This window comes from Chrysochloris asiatica, unplaced genomic scaffold (genome assembly GCF_000296735.1).
Source record: "Chrysochloris asiatica unplaced genomic scaffold, ChrAsi1.0 scaffold00002, whole genome shotgun sequence".
Lineage (NCBI taxonomy): Eukaryota > Metazoa > Chordata > Mammalia > Afrosoricida > Chrysochloridae > Chrysochloris > Chrysochloris asiatica.
In genome coordinates, this window is record NW_006408520.1 from 34,095,344 (window position 1) to 34,113,793 (window position 18,450).

Genomic DNA, 18,450 nt, shown 5'->3' on the forward strand with positions numbered 1-18,450 from the left:
GACTCAACTATTCTGGGAGAGTTGGCAATTATTTAATTGATGATTTATTTGTAAATAGTACTTTTCTTTTACAAACAAGAGGTAAAAATATTAGATCCCGGCTCCAATGTATCATGGCTTTGAGCTGCTAACCTCAGGGCCAGCAGTTCGAAACTACCAGCCATTCCATGGGTGAAAGATGAGGCTTTCTGCTCCCATAAAGATTTACAGCCTTGGAAACCTGACATAGGGTCACTAAGAGTTGGAACCGACTCCACAGCACACAACCACCACCACCATCACCTTTAAAAAAAGGAAGAAAAGCCCAACTTTGTTCTATTAAATTACCAATTAACTATTCAATCCAGGGTTTCCCAAACTGTGTTTCATGGAAGAGATGATCATTGTATTCTATCAAGGAAAGGTTCATTTTCATTGTTGCATACATTTGGAAAGTAATGCATACCTCATTTTCTCTTGGATATTTAACAATGCACAATAACATTAAAGGCTTTCAAAATCCTGCAGTAAACTTAGCAGTCCACAAACTTTTTCAAGAAACTCTTATCATGAACCTTACTAATATATTCAAATATACCAATGGATTCAATTAGATCTCATAAAAAAATATTTTATGTTGTTTATAAAAGATTGGCTTATAAAAATATACAGGATTTACAGTTCTTAAAAGATAATATTTATAGCATAATATTAGAGGGATATTGTATTAGCATTTTACAAAAATTTTACCTGTTTTCAAACATTCAAATTCTATATGCTCTATATTAATACCTTAGCAGACATATGAAGAGGAAAATATATGAATTTTCTGTCCTGTTTTGATTAGTGTACAATGAGACATCAAGATAGGAAAACCTATAATGGGTGTTTCCTGGCACAGTCATGATTACTCTTGCCTGAAACTATCTAAGGTAAGAACAGTTTATGTACTTATTTTCTTTCTACTGTTAAATGTTTTTTAATCCTGTTTAATTTAATTAAAATATGAGCTTTATTTAGAACTATATTCTGAAGTATAGATTGATGCTAAAAAGTAGACTATTTTTAATTACTGAAACCCATGAAGGCTTCTCAGTATCATATATTTTTATTTAATAATGAGATTTAATTTAAATTCTATTCTGTACAGTCAGGTTACTTCTTTATAAAGTAGATTCTATTGCTAAAAAATTTATTGTAAAATATTTTCTGATTTTGCTCTTAAAATTTGCTGACCTGATATTCTATAATGAAAACATTTTTACACTTCTAGAAACATGTTTGTACCATTGCAAAGGTTACTTTTGGGAGGGTTTCCTATCATGGCATTAAAAGACATTCGGTGCCATATAAAATGATCATGAAACATTTAACTAGATCAAATGAAGTAGCAGTCCAGTGGAATAAACATTAGAAGGCTCCTTATTTTAACTGTAAAGAAAGCCTTTCCCCAAGTAACTTTATTCTATTTGTTTCTTAATTGTAGATTTTATAATTAAATAGTTAATTTTAGGGTTTTTATCAGTTATTTTTTGAAGCATAACCTAAAGACTGCTGTTAACAGGAATAAACTAATTTTCAAATCTGTGTAATTGGGAATTTTTGTTCCATGAGAACCATTCAAATTATACTTACAGTGGAACTGGTTAGGTGATGCTGTGATCTAATGTGCTAGACTGCAAAGTCGGTTTCAACCACAAGATCAGTGGTTCAAGCTCACCAGCTGCTCCTTAGAAACCCTTTACAGCTGGCTATGGGTCGGAACCGACTGGATGACACTTAATAACAACAACAATATAGAACATGCACATCATAAATAAGATTTCCTTAACAGATGACAATTATGTTGTGATGACTCTTACCTTTTTAAAGGGTTTTGGTCTAAAACAGGTTTCCAGCTCTGGAAGTCTCTAGTTCATGTAACCTAAAGTTTCTGCTGAGACTTTTCTCTAGGGAGAAGTGAAGCTAAGACTCAGAGATGCCTCATCATGGACTTTATAAGGGAAAACAATATAATTTCAAGTTTTCATAATTCAAACAATGTGCTATTAAAAGGACAAATTATAATATTAAAAACTACAGAAAGAAAAAATTTTATGAAAGAAACCTGAGAAATATAGTAAACGAATAGCATTTCTATAAGTTGTTTTTGGATAAATGTTGTTGTTAAGTGCCATCGAGTCAGTTCTGACTCATAGCAACCCTGTATAAGGTTTCCAAGGAGTGGCTGGTGGATTTCATCTGCTGACTTTGCCGTTAGCAGTCCAGATGTTATACTAAAAAGGCCAAGAAAAGTTATAATTTTCATAATTTATCTTTAGCATAATAATTACTTTTCTAACCTCCATAATTCTAAGTACAAACATACTTTTAATTTTCCTTAGATTGTAGTTGTTAGTTTCTGTTAAGTCAGTTCTGACTTACGGTGACCACAAGTGTGCCAGAGTAGAACTGCTTCACAGGTTCTTAAGGCTGTGACAACCTTTTAGAAGCAGATTACTAGGTAGCTTGAACAGCCAATTCTTTGGTTAGTGCTTAACTATTTACAAGACCCAGGGACTTATAGTTTGGATTAGGGTACTTTAAAAGGCTTTGTGTAAAGTTATATAAATTCACTGTATAAAGTGTTTATGTTCCTGTTACCCATCATATTTAATAAATTATATATATATATATATATGCCTGTAATCAAGCTCTTTCTAAACTTTATCTACATTACATAACTATTAGTTACACTAGGATTTACTGTAATTCTGTTTTTGCTACACTGCATTTCATAGAACTTTGTTAGTATTATACACACACAAAAACATACTTGATCCATGACCAAATATATTTGGAAAACATTATCTATTGTATGTCCATCTGGGATATTATAAAATATATTAAAGAATCTGAACTATCCTGAGGTACATAAAGCTGTTTAATATAGAATATTGTTTCACAGCCCTATTAGAATTCAGGGGAAACAGCACTTTTTAGATTTCAGTTTGGTGAAAGAAAACAAAAACAGTTGATGCCAAGTAGATTTTGACTCATGAAAACCTTGTGTGCTTTAGAGTAGAACTGAGCTTCACAGGGTTTCAATGGCTGTGATCTTTCAAATGCCAGGCTTATCTTCCAAGGTACCTCTTAGTGAATCAACCCTTCAGTTCAGTGAAAACTGCAGTAATCACTTACATATATGAATATCATTAAAAATATAGAATGTAGAATTATAGTGTGTTCTTCTGATTTTTCATAATTAGTGAGAAGATGCAGGATTATATTCTTTAAGGGTCTTAGAACTCAGAAACCATGTTGATGAGTCTGGAGGCCATTGATTACACATTAGAAAACAATCTATTTGCACCTTTTGATCCTCTTTTTATTTATTTATTGTTAAATTGTATAGCAACCCAAATCAAATCTTCTTTGTTTGAAGAGAATCTTTCTGCCTTCTTATGTTGTCTCAGCACTAGCAACTTCATCTTGTAATTGGTATCTGAAAGGCATATCTGCCTTAACGATGTATAAATCAAGTAGACATATGCTGGTTCAATCAATCTTCAGTCCTCCATTATGTTCACTATTTTGAGTCATTTGAAATTACTTAGCATTATCAAAAAGATTCAAAGTACTAACTAGAATGATGGCAACACTTAAAGGCATCTGCCTTTGGACTTCCCTCTGCTTCATCAAAAATAGATCCTCCTGTTTAGATAGATGGAAGTTCTCTATTAATAGTGAATCCTGTTACTAGAGTATATGTGGCTTTATCTAGTTCTAAAGATTTTAACAAATGGCATCAAGATAGAGGATGAGCTATGATTAGACACAGTGACTGTTCTATACTTAAATATACCAGGGTCTATTCATATACAAAATGACTATTGCCTAATAGTCATCTTAGGAGACTTTTCTAACTCTGGTGGTCCTCCCATAAATAACAATAGTATTGGCACTTGCTCAGAATTATCTTTAAACAGTTTCCCATGTATATATAAAATTCAGTAAGTTGCTTTTAGTCATGAGTCATTCTTTCAATTCCCTTCTGCCTTTCCTTTACCCTTCTGATTAGATCTTTCCTTACCATTTTCCTTTATTCTTTATATTTTATCCACTAGTTCATGTGTCTCCTGAGAGAGGCTATCTTAATACTAGACAGAGGCAGGTGATCCCAGACAGAAGGACTTTACTGGGTTGATGTGACTGTAAGACCAGAGGATAGATTATGGTTCTTAATCAGGTGTGTACAAAAGTCACTCATGGAGTGTAGATCTGATGTGTTCTTAGAATCAACTCTGTGAGACCTAGAAAAGTAGGGACTTTCCACCCCCATTACCATTACCTTTTGATTCGGCTGATTCATCATAAACAGAATCATCTGTTGAACCCCTAACTACTAGGCACATTTGGAGGAACTGTAGGGAAGACAAGAAAGCGTATAAGCAGGTTTTAGAGCTATAACACTTAACCTTGGCTGCATATTAGAATTACATACGGTGACATTAACACACAGAACAGATAAGCATATGTCCTAACTGCAGCCTTGGAAGATTTTGATTCAGGTTTCATGTGGTGTGGAACCCAGAGATCTATATTTTTTAAAAGCTCTATAAGTGATTCAGATTCCTTGGATGAAACCAAATAGGACATATTAGGGGCATATTAACAGATGGAGTGTATTAGGAGTCGTATTTGTGTAATCTCTGCTATTGTCAAGTTCCATAGCAATACTATCTAGACAGTACCTTAAATTGAACCATGAAGTAATAGAGCTGGAAATCATTATGCCCTATAATTGTTATTATTTCACAGATATGTTTTGATCATTGGATTTAATAAATGTTTTTCCTTCTTACTGTGTACCTAAAGTACTGTGTACTTTAAATTTCATGCTATTTTGTTTAGATAGGATTCTTCTGGTCATTTTCACCTAGTGTGATGTGAAAACATCACATTTAGAGCATTTCTTTTAAAACAGCATATATACAAAAGCTTGGCTTTTGGGGTACTCGTGTGTGGCATGAAAACTCTCTGGACTACTCTGAAGATCCTGTAGCTAAACAGCAAACTAAAGAAATGTGGAAAGTCTTCAAACCAGTACTGTGACAGCAATGAACATGTTTTAAAGAGATAAATAAATACCATCCGACTCATTTGTATACGTTTTTGTAATGTTGCTATATGCTTTTGTTAATACTATACTCAAAAACACAATAAATAATAAAGAAATGCTTTGTATGGATTTGAAAAAGACATATACATATTAATATATTTGTGCTCCAGTAACAGAAAGGTTCATGACATCCCAAAGTGAGGCAAAGTGGGCCTGAAACTGCCACCTCCATGGAACTCGGTGAGCAGCCAGTCTCCTAATGACCTCAAAGGAAGCCCCAATCCTAGGGTACTCGCCAGACCTGGAGGGCAGAGCAGTTTCCCCAGTTTTCAGGGGTGAGAGTGGAGCCCGGAAGGCAACTCTGAGAGGAAAGGTCTGAAGCAGCACAGGAGCAAGGTACAGTTTAAGGCCTGGCCCCTCCAGTCACATAGACTGGTTTTATCCGGTTTAGTCTCCAAGTCTTCTCCACAGAGGAATAAGCCACAACTGGATTTATCCTACTGAATCTTAAACTGATATTTCTATGATCATATTTTCTAAATTTAAATAATTGGATAAATGGATGGTCTGTCTGAAAACAGAAAAAAAAAAAAAATCCTCCATTTTCAAATACAAATTTTCACATAATGTCCTGGTCTTTGGATACTTGAGAAGTGGGTGTATTTTGAATTAGTTGGTTGTTATTGTTAAGTGCCATTGAGTCAGTTCTGACCCATAGCAACCCTGTATAGGGTTTCTGAGGAGTAGCTGGTAAGCTTGAACCTCCAACCTTGCAGTTCAAATTGACTCTGCAGACCAGCGTATTCACCCACTGCATCACACGAGGACTCCAAAGTAGTTGGTTAGAAATACTTAATATTGACCTATTTTTATGAGGTTATATCTGAACTTTTTCAATAGGAATAATTTGGTGTGGAGTCTGTTCTATGCATTGCCATTTCCCACACTAATCATCATTCATTCCTTTATTATGGACATTTCTAATTTACTTTTTGGTCAGTTTTCTTTTTATGGCCATTTTTTTTTTTTTTACATCTGCATTTTATTCTTAATTATCTAACTACATCAATTGGTTTTTCAATTAATGTTCCTCTTTCTAAAAAAGAAATTTTGTACAAAAATTTATATAATCAAAAGTCTCAGTTCTCTTTCTCAAGGCTATGATGAATAATATTTGGCTGCATTTATACTGTTATTTTTGTTGTTAAGTGCGAGTGAGTTGGTTCCAACTCACAGCAACCTGTATAGGGTACAGCTAGTGGGTTTCAACAGCCAACCTTGCAATTAGCAGTCTTACATTACAGTGCTTATACTATAGTACCACACCAGGACTCCCCATTTATATTGTTGTTTAGTGCTGTTGAGTGGGTTCTGACTTATACTGACTCTGTATAGGGTTCCCAAGGAGCAGCTGTGGGTTTGAACTGAACCTACAGCACCACACCAGAAGTCTTGTTTCTGTAAATCCTTATATTAAAATGGTGCATCCTTGAATTCTGGATTTTTATAAAGTCTGTCTTCCCTATATATCACACTCACCCATGCAAACTGGAAAAAATGATTCTGAGACTACTATATTTCTACTTATACAAATCTTTATGTAAAAACAACAATTTTTTCACAGTATATGCTAAATCACTATTGTTTTTATATTTCTAAAATAAAAATTTTTTAATTATTTGATACTAATCCCTGCATGCTTTAAATAGCAAGTCAATTATCTCAATTCTTTTAGATTTTTGAATAAATTTTAATTAAAATATAATACACAAATTAAGTATTTACATGTAAAATTTATTGAAATATTACATGAATTTTATTATAATTAGATTTTACAGTCATGATAGCTACAAATTGAAAATGAAAAATAATAACATATGCTATATAATAGTATGTAATACTTGAAATATGCTATATAATAGTATGTAATACTTCAAAAACAAATAGCCACCATTTTGCTTTATGTTACATCTAATATTTCATAAAACACTTTTTATAACCCATATAAGAAATAAATAATATAAACATTAAAATTCAAATAAAACATTACCAAAGAGAAAAATGGCTGAACAAGTCTGTTCAAATATGTAAAAATTTTAACAAACTTTTAAATTGGCATACCTATTTGACATTGTAAAGTTGTATTAATTTTCTTCTGTGCCAGTTCTGCTTTCAATATGCGTAAATCTGAAACTGCTTGTTTTCTCATCTATAAAGAGAACTTTAAAATGAGTCTCATCTTAACCCTCATTTCCATGCTTCATAATTTTCATGTAAATTATATATTTAAAAAAATGCTTTGTCTTCTCTCTTTTGCTGTCAGCACCTTTACTAGTACTGATTACCTCAGTAATTATAGTAGTAAAGACTGAAGTTATATGTCATAATACTATTTAATAAGAAAGCTTATTTACTGCTAGATATGCTGTCAGATAATTTCTGTTATTAACACATTAAAAAACAAAACAAAGTGTATAACATTCTAGTTGATTCTAACTCATAATGACTTACAGTGATTCTGTAGGACAGAGCATGGGTTCCCAGTGTGGCACTGCAGGATCAGCAATGGACTGCCAACCTCAAGGTCGGCAGTTTAGACCCACCAGCTGCTCTTCAGAAACCCTATACAGGGTTGCTATGAGTCAGAACCAACTTGATGGCATTTAATAGCAACAACAACATAGGACAGACTAAATTTGCTCTATAGGGTTTCTAAGGTTGCAAATCTTTACAGAAGCAGACTGTCACATCTTTCTCCCTTGGAGCAGCTGGTGGGTTTGAAACACTGACCTTTTGTTTAGAAGCTGAGCACTTTATTAGAATAAAGAAATCATAAAATTAAACTGTTGTAATTTGAGGGAGGTGGTTCAAGCTCACCAGCTGCTCCTAGGAAACCCTATTCAGGGTCGCTATGGGTCGGAACTGACTCAACAGCACTTAACAACAACAACAATTTGAGTTAGAATTTAAATTTTTGCTCACAATTTGAATCTGTTGTACTCAAGGTATAAGTAAAATAGTAGAAATGCTGTTGTTCAGTCCATCAATGTGGTTCCGACCCATAACAACCCTATATAGCATTTTCGAGGAGCGGCTGGTGAGCTTGAACCGCTGACCCTAAGGTTCAAACTGTCTTTGTAGTCCAGTGTATTAACCCACAGCACCACACCAGGATTCCAATACTAGAAATAATAATAATAAATTCCCAGCCCTTGGGAAGTGATTAAGTATTTAAAGAATATAGTAATGTTTATTCTGTTCTTCTAAGTGTATTATACCCTTGTTATTAAGTGCCATTGAGTTGGTTCCTACTCAAAGTGACTCTATATTGGATTTCCAAAGAGTGACTGATAGGTTTGAACCACTGACCTGTGATTATCCTACCGTGCCAGACCAAGATTCCCCTTATTTTTGTTAAGTACTGAGGTGTTGGTTCCAACTCATAGCGACCCTGCACAGGGTTTCTGAGGCTGCAAATCTTGACGGGAGTAGAAAGCCTCATCTTTCTCCCATGGAACAGCTGGTAGTTTCGAACTGCATACCCTGAGGATAGCAGCCTGATTCGTAACCACTACGCTACCAGAGCTCCTTAGACTCCCCCCAAAACTTTACTGAGTCAGATACTATTATTTCCCTCATTTAACATTTGATGAAACTAAGACCCATAAAAGTTTAAGTAATTTGCCTAACATATAAAACTGGCAAGTAGCATAGCCAGGACTCAGACTCCAGCCATCTAGTACCATAGCTCTTGGTATGGCAAGTATGACATCTGCATTTTGCTGGTCTGTGACCAGCAGCAGCATTAGCATCACCTGAGAGCTTGTTAGGAATGAAGAATCTCAGGCTGCTGCCCAGATCTGAGTCAGATCCTGCATTTTAGCAGGATTCTTAGATGATAATCAAATTAAAGTTTGAGAAGTATTGCTTATAATACATTGTTGTTTTTGTTAAGTGCTGTAGAGTAGGTTCTAATTCATAGCCACCCTGTGTAGGATTTCCAAGGCTGCAACTCTTTAGGGGAGCAGAAAGTCTCATCTCTCTCCCATGGAGCTGCTGGTGGACTAGAACCTTCAAGCTTGTGGTTTGCAGTCCAGCAGTTTGCTTATCCTTTTCAATAAATACTAGGGTAAGTCAAAAAATATTGCTGCTAGTATTTCAATTCATACTTACCTGGGTTTATACCAAAGAAAGGGTGCTTAAACATGTTTCTACAATCAGTGGATAACTACAGACAAGTTCTCTCAAGAATACACTTGTCTTATTCTCATCAAAGTGCCTTCAAGAAAAAAGACACTTTTGTGCCAAGAAAAAAAAAAAAACAATTTTGAGGTCATCTTCCCAAATCATTGGAGCTTTGAAACAAGTTTACAGAATGCTGCCTCACATAAATAGTTATTAGTTAGATCAAATATTTTAAGGAAGGTTAGAAAGAACTTGAAGATGAGCCCAAACAGGGAAGATTGTAATCTCATTGAATGAAGACACTGTGGCTGAAGTCCAGCAACCGGTGGAAGAAAACTACAGAACTACCATTGATGTGATAGCTACTGAAGCTGGGATCTGACATGGTTTGGCATTTTCAATTTGAAGGGAGGGAGCATGTTGGCCTCAGAAGCTTTCTGTTGGATGGATCCCTAAAAGCATGGCAGGAAGAATTATAAGCTCAAAAATCAGATCTTTTTCTCCGTTCTTTTATGTGACATTCAGGCTAATGAAGATATTTTTCATAGAATTAATCCTTAACTGGGCATGAGTCTTGGCTATACCACTATGATCCAGAGTGAAAGGACCAGTCAAAACTGTGGCTACAAGGTGATGTGTTGGACCAGTTCAATTCACAGCAGAAGTCAGCTATGGTAACTGTTTTTTGGAATTCCAAAGGGGTGTAATCTTGATGGATTTTTTTCAAAGGACACAGAATGATTACCAGGGGTTAATACAAAGGATTTTTAAGAAAACTGGAAATTTCATTAGTGAGAAAAAGTTTGTGTCATGGAATTTTTTTCCATCACAACAAAGATGGCAGATCGGGTAGACATGCAGTGAGGAGCTCTGTCAGCAACAACACAAAATACTTGACCAAGCAGGTTCAGGGGATGGTGCCAGAACTCTGAACCACAAATAAAGGAGTATTTAGAAGATTGGAAGGCTTACAGCTAAGGGAATTTGTAGCAGAAGCAAGAAATCCATTGCTTTCTAATTCAAGATGCTCAGCTGCTCTTGGAGCCGCCATCTTGGGTGAGAACAAGTAGGGGAAGGATCAGGGCAGCTTCGAATGCCTGACAGAACCACGGAGATAAAAGGTGTGGACATTCTTTTTTTTTGTATCTGTTCACTGGTCTCTCATTGTCTGTGCACCTCTATTCTGGTGACTAGAGGGTGTGCCTGAACGAGTGGATATCCCACCCACAAAGGGTTCTACTATGCATGCGCACAGATCGCCTCAAAATTTAAAGTGACAGTTTCCACTTAAAACAAAACAGCAGTGCAAAACAACCACAGCCAGCCCTGAACTGTTTATCACTAGGAAAAAGGCCTGAACGGGGATTGTGGAGTGGGACAGGCCAAAAATTAAATATGAAATGAAATAGGCCAAAAAGTAAATCCTGAGTTACGTCACTATGAACAACAGTGGCATCTTGAAATTTCTCAGGAAGAAGAGTAAAAAAGGGAAGCCCATCTCCTAATCACATCTACCTGGAGGCAATTAGAAAGCATAAAAAATACCAAAATACACACCCATCTAAGTATTAAGTCCACAGATAACTCCTGAATATGACCCAAAACAGAAACAGATGACCATATCAGCACATGTCCAGAAATGAGATAAAGTGACTGAGGCAAATGAGCTGGAAGGAGACCTACACTCCAAACTGGAAGATGGGCAGACTTTGGAAATGCATGAGAAGGAGTTCAGAAAAATGATTAGAGAATGTATCAAAACACTATATAATGGAGCTGAGAAAAATAAGGAAGAAGTCAGGAAAGTGCTACAGGAACAATCAAATAAGATAGATACAGCATTGGAAACAATTGAAAACCTACAGAAAGAGGTTCAAATGATTAATAATAGAATATCAGAAATGGACAATACACTGAAAGGGCAAAGGAGTAGAATTGAAGAGATAGAAGCCAGAACTAGTAAGCTAGAAGATAAATCTCTCAACACTACTAAGATAGAAAGCAAGCAGAAAAAGGATTAAAATCTGAAGAAGGCCTAAGCTTCATGTTGGACAACATGAAGAGGAATACTTAAGAATTATTGACATTCCAGAACAGAAAGAATCACACAAGTCCACAGAGGAGGCAGTTGAAGAGCTGCTGGAAGAAAACTTCCCTAACATCCTGAAAAGTGCAAAGACAAGCATTCAAGAAGCTCAACGAGCCCCAGGAAAGATAGACCCTAAAAGACAATCACCAAGACATATAATCATTACTGATGTCCAATGGGTCTTGACTGAAAGCAGAAAATATCAGAGAGATGTTTACCTGTGTTTTATTGACTAAGCAAAGGCTTTCAATTGTGTGGATCATGACAAGCTATGGACAACACTGTGAAGTATGAGTATTCCGGAACACTTAATTGTGCTCATGAGGAATCTGTACCTGGAGCAAGAGGCAGCTGTTCAAACAGAACATGGGAACACTGAATGGTTTAAAATTAAAAAAGGTGTGTGACAAGGTTATATTCTTTCACCCTACTTATTCAACCTGTACGCTGAGCAAATCACCCGAGAAGCTGGATTCTATGAAGAAAAACATGGCATCAGGATTGGAGGAAGACTCAGTAACAACCTGTGATATGCAGATGATACAAGCTTGCTTGTTGAAAGTGAAGAGGACTTAAAACATTTACTGATGAAAATCAAAGAGCAAAGCCTTTGGTATGGATTACATCTCAATGTAAAGAAAACAAAAATCATCACCACTGGACCAATAAACAACATTCTTATCAACAGAGAAAAGACTGAAGTTGTCAAGGACTTCATTCTTCTTGGATCAACTATCAACACTCACGGGAGTAGCAGTCAAGAAACCAAACAACGCATTGTATTAGGAAAATGTGCTGCACAAGACCTTTTTAAAGTGCTGAAGAGCAAAGATTTCAGCTTGAGGACTAAAGTGTGCCTGACCCAAGCCATGGTATTTTTCAATAACCTCATATGCATGAGAAAGCTGGACAGTGAATAAGGAAGACCGGAGAAGAATTGATGCTTTTGAGTTATGGTGTTGGAGGAGAATATTGAAAGTGCCATGGGCTGCCAAAAGAACCAATAGATCCATTTTGGAAGAAGTGCAGCCAGAGTGCTCCTTGGAAGCCAGGATGGCCAAATTTCATCTTTTATACTTCAGACATAATGTCAGGAGGGAACAGTCTCTGGAGAAGGATATCATGTTTGGTAGGGTAGAGGGTCAGAGAAAAAGAGGATGACCCCCAACGAGATGGATTGGCCAAGTGGCAGCATCGATGGACTTAAGCGTGGAAACAGTAGTGTGGTTGGCCCAGGATCAGGCAGTGTTTCGTTCTGCTGTGCATAAGGTTGCTATGAGTTCGTACCGACTCAATGGCACCTAACAACAACAACAACTCATGTTCTGCTATTAAGGCAACAATTTTAAGACAGCCAATCCAGACTACCTTTATACTCTGACTTCCAAAGTTAAAACAACAAAGTATTTTATTTCAAAATACATTCTGTAATTTGATTGTGAGAAATGTAAATTACCTTAACTTCTATCATGAGTTTCATTTTGTCAGTATCTAATTTTCTCTTCAGTTGTTCAATTGCATGCTGTACTTCAGTTATCTGGATTATAAGATAATTCTGTATAAAATATAGATGTCTTTATTAGATGTAATAACTGTAGATTATTTTTTTGGCTGTCTTGCAAATGTAAAGGAGAAAGTAATAATAAATATCAAAAGAACAAATAATAAAAAATGAACTATTCTATAAAGAAAGTTACTGTTTTAGAATAAATTATTGTTTATATGTCCATTTCTTGCATGTTATGAACCTCTTTTTCTTCCATCCAGACCATTCCTCATTTACTATGAAAATATATATTTGTAAACATTTTTAATTGCCATCATAAAGGCCAACAATTATTACTACAAAAGGAATATGCTAGGTTTAAGATATTAATAAGACTTTAGAAATGGGCATAATGTTTCATGATCTGAGTTAGATTTATCTTAAAATATTTAATAACAAAACAATAAATATGTTTTATATAAGAAACTTGTTTAGTATAAAAATATAACCTAATTAATATAAGATATATTTTTAGCTACTTTAGTCCAGAAAAGTTTATGAGGTATAATGGGTTTTAGCAAAACAGTTACTTAAGAATTTAAAACTATTTTCGTGAAAATATAATAGTTTATATTCAACTTGATAAAACAAAATAAGTAAATATTACAATACATTTTGGACAAAAACCATGATTTGAACATATTTGGATTTTACATTAAGTTTATCTGAAATGGTAAACTTAATGTTTCTTCACATATAGTTAAATATTTACTCTTAATCACAGTTAACATTTTCAAAACCATCTTTGGATAGGAGAGGTTACTCTGTTATATGGCCTTTCAAATTGCTATGATAATTGTTTAATTATATGGAGAAGTTACTCAGTACTAGAATAAATTTACATCTCTGATGTGTGAAGGTTCAAGACTCCATCTCAAGAAAACAGGAATTGATTAAAATTTAATAAAATTTCTTAAGGATACCAATACTTTTAGATCTCATGGGTTTCATAAAAGCAAAACAAAAACCCCCCCAGCTATGTATTTGTGGTGACATACATTACTTATGTGGCATTTTGCCTTGGTGCTTTGGAAAAATAGCTCAAGATTTTCCCTTCTGAACTCTGAGCAGTTTACTTTTACCCTAATTTTCTTTGTCAGAGGGTTTGTTACTTAGGTTGATTGACATTTCCTGAGTAAGCTATAAACAACATAATGGTTTAATACTTTTTATCTGGATCTGAGCTACAGCCTGCCTTACAATTGGTCTATGTTATATACCTTGCAGGGATTGGTCAATAGTGTCGTCGAGTTGGTTCCGACCCATAGCGACCCTAAACAGGGTTTCCTAGGCTATAAATCTTTACAGGAGCAGAAAGCCTCATCTTTCTCCTGCGGAGCAGCTGGTAGTTTCGAACTGCTGACCTTGTGGTTCACAGCCTGATTCGTAACCACTACGCTACCAGAGCTCATATATATATATATATATATATATATATATGCAAATAAAGTTAGTATGGCCTATTATGCATCTGAAACAATTGTGGCCTACTGAGAGGGAATTGGTCAGCTTGTGGCCCTGGTGGAAGGGTCATGCCTTGAAGATGACCAGGAATTTGCTGATGTATGAAGACAATACCACAGAGGTTGGCAGACAGGAAGAGAAGGAAGAAAAAGCAAAACGGAGAAAAGGTAAATACTGTATGATCTAACTCATATAAAATAAGCAAAATTATAGAAATCAAACACTATTAGTGGTTACCAAGGGTAGAAAGGAGGGGATAAAGGAGAATTTTTGCCTAGGGGACCTTGAGTTTATGTTAAAGGTAGTAGAATGATTTGGAAAAGGATACTGAGAATGAATACACAAGTTGAAGATTCAGTGTCACTGAATTGTACTTGTAGAAATTGTTCAGATGGCATATACATTTTGTTATGTATATTTTTACCACAATTAAAAAAAATCCATTTGTGAAAAAAAAGAAAAAAGGCAAGAGAGAAGCAGTGAGCTGAGAGAAAAGGCTCCTAAAATAGCTGTAACACAGGTCACGGTCAAGACAGTGACAAGACCCAAAGGGGTCTGGTGGCAGAATTGATGGCAATGACAAAAACCTGCTGCTAGGTATGCAGTTAAAAGACCAGAACAAAACTGCTATGCTGAGGTGGGTCAGTTAGCAAGGAAGAGTTTGATGGCATGGAGACTGAAGGCTGAATGGAGGCATGGATAGACAAAAAGAAAAGTCTGTCCTGAGGGCGCCAAGAGGAGGTCTGTATGGCTGAGAAGGGGTTTGCACAGCAGAGATAAGGGCCTGCTTGTTTGGTGGTTGAGAGGAGCTGAGAGCTCATCTGTACTGAAAAAATGAGGGATGTGCTCTTCTCTTTGGGGGAGTATTCCAGAATTTGCCTACAAGCTTTCCAAATCGGGATCCTGACTTGTAGCCTGCTGATCCTGAACTCAAGTTCCACCGTGTTACTTCCTTAGTAAACTGCTTAACTATAAATATGGTGTGTGAGTTGTGTGTGGCCATCGCAATGGATTATTAAACCCAGCAGAACAGTAGAGAGTGCTGTGGAGAGAATGGCTGGTGTAGGTCAGAATTGGTACAAAAGGTTGGAAAGGGAAGGCATGTCTGACCTCTCTCTCGATCATAGGAAATCAGTTTTGTTCTGATTCTGATTCTCATCTCTACCCCAAAAGTTATAGGATTTCTGACACTACTACTTTACAGTAGACTCTATTAGCCCCCTGCCCTACTTCAAGTACTTGTATCTTTCTCATAGTATCAGAGAAAGTGACCCTATTTCCAGGTACAGAGTGAGAACATAGTGTAAGTACGTTATTACCTAACATTTGCTGGTAAATATTATTGATCTAGAACATAAACCTGGTTGGTCTCTCAGAAAGATAATGAGAAATTTTTATACATTTCACGATTCAGGAAGTGGTTTCTCTCTTCTCTTGGAGGCAAATACCTCTAATTGCCATTGACAGCTCTCTGATTACCATGGGAAAAATCAGGCTTAGAGTGAAGGCAACATTAAAAATAAGGAGGGGATATCAATAAGCATCTAGGTCCTTGGAGACCTCATTAAATTGCTGAATGAATCTCCTCAGCAACCTTGTTTAAGGTCAATAATTTTCTTGCTTTTTAAGCTAGCCTGTCAAGGGTTTACCTGTGGCCCAAAGCATCTAAAATGATAATACCATGTATTTTGAACAGAACTTTTTCAAAAGAAAGGGAACATATTTAGCAGTACCTTGGAGTCTGTAATATTTGCCAAATTCTTTGGTCTCATCTTGATTTCCCTAGCTTCAAGTTGCATGAGCAATTTTTTATAGTAAAGTTCCAAATCTTCTCGAAGTTTTGTTAAAACCGCCTCAAGTGATGCTGTGACTTTCTTTGTTTCTAAGTATTTTTTCTTCCAACCCTCACAGGCTACAGAAAAGCAAAGTTTGAGTTTGATTAAATCTTTTCATCCTAGAAGGAACTTTAGAGTCAATATAAATTTAAACTTTTTCCTTCCTTTTCTCCCTTAGATGCTTCATTGGAGCTAAAGGAGAAATACTTTTTGGATAACAAAAGACCTTGCCTCAAACTATTGTAAAATAGTGATAAATTCATGAACCACTACCAAGTTCTTTTTTAAGCATGGAACAGATTACTAAAAATCACTCCTGGTGTGGCGCTGTAGGATAAGCACTGGACTGCAAACCACAAAGTAGGCAGTTCAAACCCACCAGCTGCTCCTCAGAAATCCTATACAGGGTTACTGTGAGTCAGAATTGACTCAACAGCACTTAACAACAACCTATGACAAATTGTATACATGTTATTTTTATTACATTTTTTTCCAAATTTGATTTGAATTCATCATGTATATAATTAAAACTATAAAAGAAAAAGTCTATTTCTTTTTCATATGCTTTCCTGTACTTATACTGACTTATTTTTAAAAACCAACTGATTCTGATTCATTAGCTATCAAAATGATACTTACTAAATCTATCAAATTCCATAGGGCAGAGCTTCTCCCTGAGACTGTGCTGAGAAAATTAGACACCATTGCCATTTTAGGCAATCACCTTCACACCAATATGATTTGGAATACAAACTTAATAGGAACACAATATGCATGCTAGTATAGCAGAATATTATTTTATTCCTTTTATCACAGAAATGAAAATCTCAGTATAAAATCCTGTTTACAAATTTATGGACCTGTGAGCTCGTTTGAGTAAAACTACTTAAGTTTCTGTGTTCTTTTTTTAATAGACACAGAGTCTGTAAAAAAAAAAAAAAATGGAAATCTATATAAAAATGTATTATATACTATGAAAGCAACATTTTAATATTGTTTTGTTTTAAATTTTCTCGCAAACACCATCCCTTAGTCTAGTCATATTTTTTGTCTTTGTTGTGAAGAGAAAAGCAAATGTACACTAATTCAGTAATTTCTACATGCATAATTCAGTGACACTGCTTATATCCTACAGGTTGTGAAACCATTTTTCTGTATCATTTTCCAAATTATTCCACCACCATTAATATACACTCAGTGCCTTCTAAGAAAACTTTCCATTCTTCCCTCCCACCTGTGGTAACCACTAATAAATTTGGTTCCTATATATTACTTCTACCCCTCATCAGTTTGTAGTACTGTGGAGGCTTGTGTGTTGCTGTCACCCTGGAAACAATGACACTAGTATTTCAAATACCAATAGGGTCACCCAGGTGGACAAGTTTCAGTGGAACTTCTAGACTAAGACAGACTGGAAGAAAATGACTTGGTAATCTACTTCTAAAAAAATTGGCAACTAAAAACCTTATAAAAAAGAGCAGAACATTGTCTGGTATTGTGCCAGAAGACAAAACCCTCAGGTTGGGAGACATTCAAAATATGACTGTTGGGGACCTGCCTCCTCAAAGTAAAGTTGACCTTAAGGATGTGGATGGAGTAAAGCTTTTGGTGTGGCACGGTGGGTTAATGTGCAAGACTGCAAAGCCATTTGAATTGCAAGGTCAGCAGTTCAAGCTCACCAGCTGCTCCTTGGAAACCCTACACAGGATTGCTATGGGTCGGAACCAGCTTGATGGCACTTCACAACAACAAGCACTTGGCATGGTTCAAAATGAGAAGAAACAGCTACTCTTGAATGCAGAGTAGTTAAAAAAAATGAAAGACATGAGGAAGTAAAACAAGTTTCAAAAGGCTGCTTGAGATGAAAAAATAAAATATTATAATGAAATATGTAAAGATCTGGGGTTAGAGAGCCAAAAGTTAATGACATGCTCAGCATTCTTCAAACGGAAAGAACTGAAGAAAAAATTTAAGCATTAAGTTGCAATATTGAAGGATTCTATAGGCAAAATTTTAATCTGACAACCACATGGTTTACTATGCCAGGAATGACAAATTGATGAGAAATGGTGTTGCACTCATCATCAAAAAGAACATATGCAGATCAGGAATGAGGTACAATGCTGCCTGTGATAGGATAATATCCATGCGCCTATAGGGAAGCCCAGTTAATATCACTATTATTCAAATTTATGCACCAACCACTAAAGCCAGTGAGGATGAAATAAAAGAATTCTACCAACTTCTTCAA

At 35.6% G+C, this 18,450-nt stretch overlaps 1 protein-coding gene across 1 annotated transcript in view; it reads right to left on the bottom strand.

The window, feature by feature from the left end:
* Positions 1–7,201: 7,201 nt before the first annotated feature.
* SPATA1 (spermatogenesis associated 1) overlaps positions 7,202–18,450 on the bottom strand; it is a 68,534-nt gene continuing 57,285 nt past the window's right edge. The window contains 4 exon segments of the mRNA XM_006831077.1: positions 7,202–7,232; positions 7,234–7,289; positions 12,811–12,909; positions 16,098–16,276. Of these exon segments, the coding sequence (XP_006831140.1) occupies positions 7,202–7,232; positions 7,234–7,289; positions 12,811–12,909; positions 16,098–16,276 (365 nt within the window).